Source organism: Lathyrus oleraceus, chromosome 7 (genome assembly GCF_024323335.1).
Source record: "Lathyrus oleraceus cultivar Zhongwan6 chromosome 7, CAAS_Psat_ZW6_1.0, whole genome shotgun sequence".
Lineage (NCBI taxonomy): Eukaryota > Viridiplantae > Streptophyta > Magnoliopsida > Fabales > Fabaceae > Lathyrus > Lathyrus oleraceus.
In genome coordinates, this window is record NC_066585.1 from 332,855,007 (window position 1) to 332,858,338 (window position 3,332).

Consider the following 3,332-nt stretch of genomic DNA (forward strand, 5'->3'; position numbering starts at 1 on the left):
AGAATGTGAATTAAAGAGTATACTTATGATGCAATGTTATGTATGCGGAATGCCGATGTACGTTCGGGTTATTGGGGAATATGCAAATGCAAAGTTTATGAATTATGCCAAGTACGATTGGCCTCTGCGGAGGATAATTTGTTGGGGTGCCAATGATGATTGGGCTTTGAGTTTTCTTGGGGAGAGTGGATCGATTTCCCGATATTGAAATCTGAATCTTGTGATGTCCAAGCTGCGTTAGGTGTAATTATTGCTAGATGATGATTATCCTGCAAGGGGGTTTCTTTATTAAGCCAAGTCCAAGGGACTTTGCGGATTTGCGGTGTTTGGTTTTAGTAAGCATGTTGGCTATGGTTATCCTTATATATTTTGAAATAAAAGTAACTTCGATATTTTTCCATTAAAAGTTTTTTTAGTAAAAGTTGTTTACCTACAATGTTGATTAAAGAAAGCTACACTTCACAAGCATCAAAAGTAAAAGTATTAGGCACATAAAATGATCCCACAAACGGTTAATTTGTACAAGGATACAATTCCTAAAAGAGGTAATTGCGAAAAGAAATTGAAAAACTATAATGGCAATGGCAATAACTCGGATTTTCACCAAATTTCAATTCTGCTCTAGTCCTTGTGTATTCTTAAAGAACATGGGGGAGTTCATCTCCCCAAATTTCTTTAGCTGCTTCAGGTCTTCTCTCTAATCTCTTTAATAAAACTCAATTCGATGCCTTTGAGAAATTTCCTCTAATGCTTATTTAAAAGTTGCATTATGTTATCTGTCATAGAAGATAGGAGAATGCCATATCATGCCAAACTATTTTTTTGAAATAACTTGAGTATATTGACGCCAGTGATTTTCCCCGATGCCTCCAGCGTTATCCATTTTATAAAGTATAATTAAGAACTTCAATTGACTCGAGACATAAGAAAGGAGCTAAGAATGCTCATGTCCCATTTTGAGAAATTCCAAGGCAACATCAACTTGGGTAACTCGGATGGACCGGGGACGTTATAAAACGTAATTTTTATTATTAATTTACGTAATTGTATTAAAATAGTCTCTCAATTAATGTAGAAATTCAAAATAAAAAGAGAAAAAAAAAAGGAAAACATGCATTGGCTTGAATATGGGTATCATACTTTTGAGAGGTGATATGATAATAGTCTTGTGTAAAAGAGGATCATATTAAATTGGATAGTTGAATGTGAACGAATGGAATTGATTAGTTTTCTTTAAGGAAGACGCGTGAGGTTTTGTATATCCCATTTGAGTTATTTTATATCTCTAATAGTATTGTTATTAATTTATTTTCAAAGTAGTAGAGCAAATTTAGAAAGAGTCATGTGAAGGAAAGTAATAGTTTTTATCTGTTGATTAATGTAATTTGTTAAAATAAAAATTAAAAATAAATAAATTTAGTTCATTAAAAAGAGTAGTGCGTGATTTTGTGCAAACGCAGCAGCACTATGACATTTCCATATTCCTATGATTCAGTTAAGATGAGTTCATGTAATTCTGTATGAATCATGAGTCATGAAATAAATGTAAATACAATTTTTAATATGTTGCCATTTTGTTAAATTCCTTTCTAAAACTCAGACATCACTTTTAAAATCACATATCTAATTTGCTTTCTTTCACAATTCAATACTCTCGGGGACACAAAATATATCAATGAAAAAATTTATTTTTCTCCATTATTAAAATGCATTAAAATACTCCCTCAGTTCTTAAAAATTCAAAATAAACTTTAGTTTTTTTTGACGTGATATTAATTATTTTATAAAATTTCATAATTTAAATAATAATGTTTTGAATACTCTCGTATAAAAAGAAAAACATATATTGGGTTGCACATGGGTTGATTTGATAATAGTGTTGTAGAAAAGATGATCCTATTAAATTGGATAGTTGAATCTGAAGCAATGAAATTGATTAGTTTTATTTAAGGAAGAGGTATGGGGTTTTGTATATCCCATTTAAGTCATTTATCTTTATTAGTATAGCTATGAATTTATTTTCAAAGTAGTAGAGCAAATTTAGAAAGAGTCATGTGAAGCAAAGTAAGAGTTTTGGTACGTTAATTAATGAAATTTTTAAAAATAAAAATTGAAAAAATAAATCTGGTTTTGTGACGTAATTCATATGTTGTGAAACTCCCTATAAATACATCTAGAAATAAGTTTAATAATCAACAGTACTAAAATGAAGGTGTTAATGATTTTGGTGATATTGGTTTCCTTCTTACAATCATGTGTAGGATCATTTGATTATTACATGTTATCGGAAATATGGCCACCAGGTTACTGTCACAATAATCCCTGTAGACGTCATGGTCCCAAATTCTCAAAATTTATTATCCACGGCTTATGGCCGCAGAACACCACTCCATGCGAAACATCTAAATTAGAAGAGGTATGTTTATGAATGTTTATTTCGCTTTAATATTTTTTATATGATATGCTTATTTATTTATTTTATTTATTTGATCAGTTTCCTCGTGATACACTGGGGAAGCTAGAAAAAGATTGGCCATCTATAACCCACAAACCTAACGGTCTGTTCTGGCAAAATGAGTGGGATAAACACGGCTCTTGCTCCATGTTGCCACAAATTGATTACTTCAAACTCACACTAGATCTTTATGGTAGAGCTGATATCAAAGAAATACTTCGAAAGGAAGGTATAGTATCTCAAATAGGTGATGTGAAGCGCTATACGAAATACCAAATTGAGAACGCTATAAAGTCACACCCTAACATTGACGCTAAACCGCAACTTATATGTTACCAAGGTAACTTGGCTGAAGTAAGACTTTGTTTTGATAAAAGCCCTGGTCATAAGTATAAGAACTGTTCTACTTCTTACACTTGTCCACTTGATAACATAAAATTGCCATATTTATATCCCAAGCTTCCTGTTATGGAACCTGAAGAAGCCGAATTGCTAAGGGCCATACCCCCTCTCTGAATTACCAACGCAGCAGAACTATATGACATTTCCATATTCCTATAATATAATTTGGTTAAGATAGATGAGTCATGTAATTATGTATGATTCATGACTCATGTAATTCTTCCTTTTAAATAAATGGAAATACAATTATATAACCAACACTTTTACTGCTTATTTGCATTGCATAGCTTCTTCTTTGTCTTTTCTCTCTCTCTTCACTAGACTATGCATTCCAGTAAAAAATATTGATTTTATTTACTAATTCGCAGCTTCTGTGTAAATATATTATAACATTTCAATAAATCTAATTTTATATATCCCAAATTAGGCTGAGGTAATTGTAATCTCCATAACTTGACCGATCTCGTAAATCCAC

At 31.5% G+C, this 3,332-nt stretch overlaps 1 protein-coding gene across 1 annotated transcript; it reads left to right on the forward strand.

The window, feature by feature from the left end:
* The first annotated feature begins 2,213 nt into the window (after positions 1–2,213).
* On the forward strand, positions 2,214–3,103 carry LOC127104976 (uncharacterized). Its single transcript, XM_051042123.1, has 2 exons — positions 2,214–2,416; positions 2,495–3,103. Exons 1-2 carry the CDS (start codon positions 2,219–2,221, stop codon positions 2,969–2,971), a joined length of 675 nt encoding a protein of 224 aa, XP_050898080.1. The 5' UTR covers positions 2,214–2,218; the 3' UTR covers positions 2,972–3,103.
* Positions 3,104–3,332: the final 229 nt, after the last annotated feature.

What these genes read in the sequence shown, in the direction of transcription:
- LOC127104976 (XM_051042123.1), top strand. Translation starts at nt 2,219, where the DNA reads ATGATTTTGGTGATATTGGTTTCCTTCTTACAATCATGTGTAGGATCA. An exon ending in AAACATCTAAATTAGAAGAG is followed by an intron (nt 2,417 to 2,494) that starts GTATGTTTATGA and finishes TTATTTGATCAG; the next exon opens with TTTCCTCGTGATACACTGGG.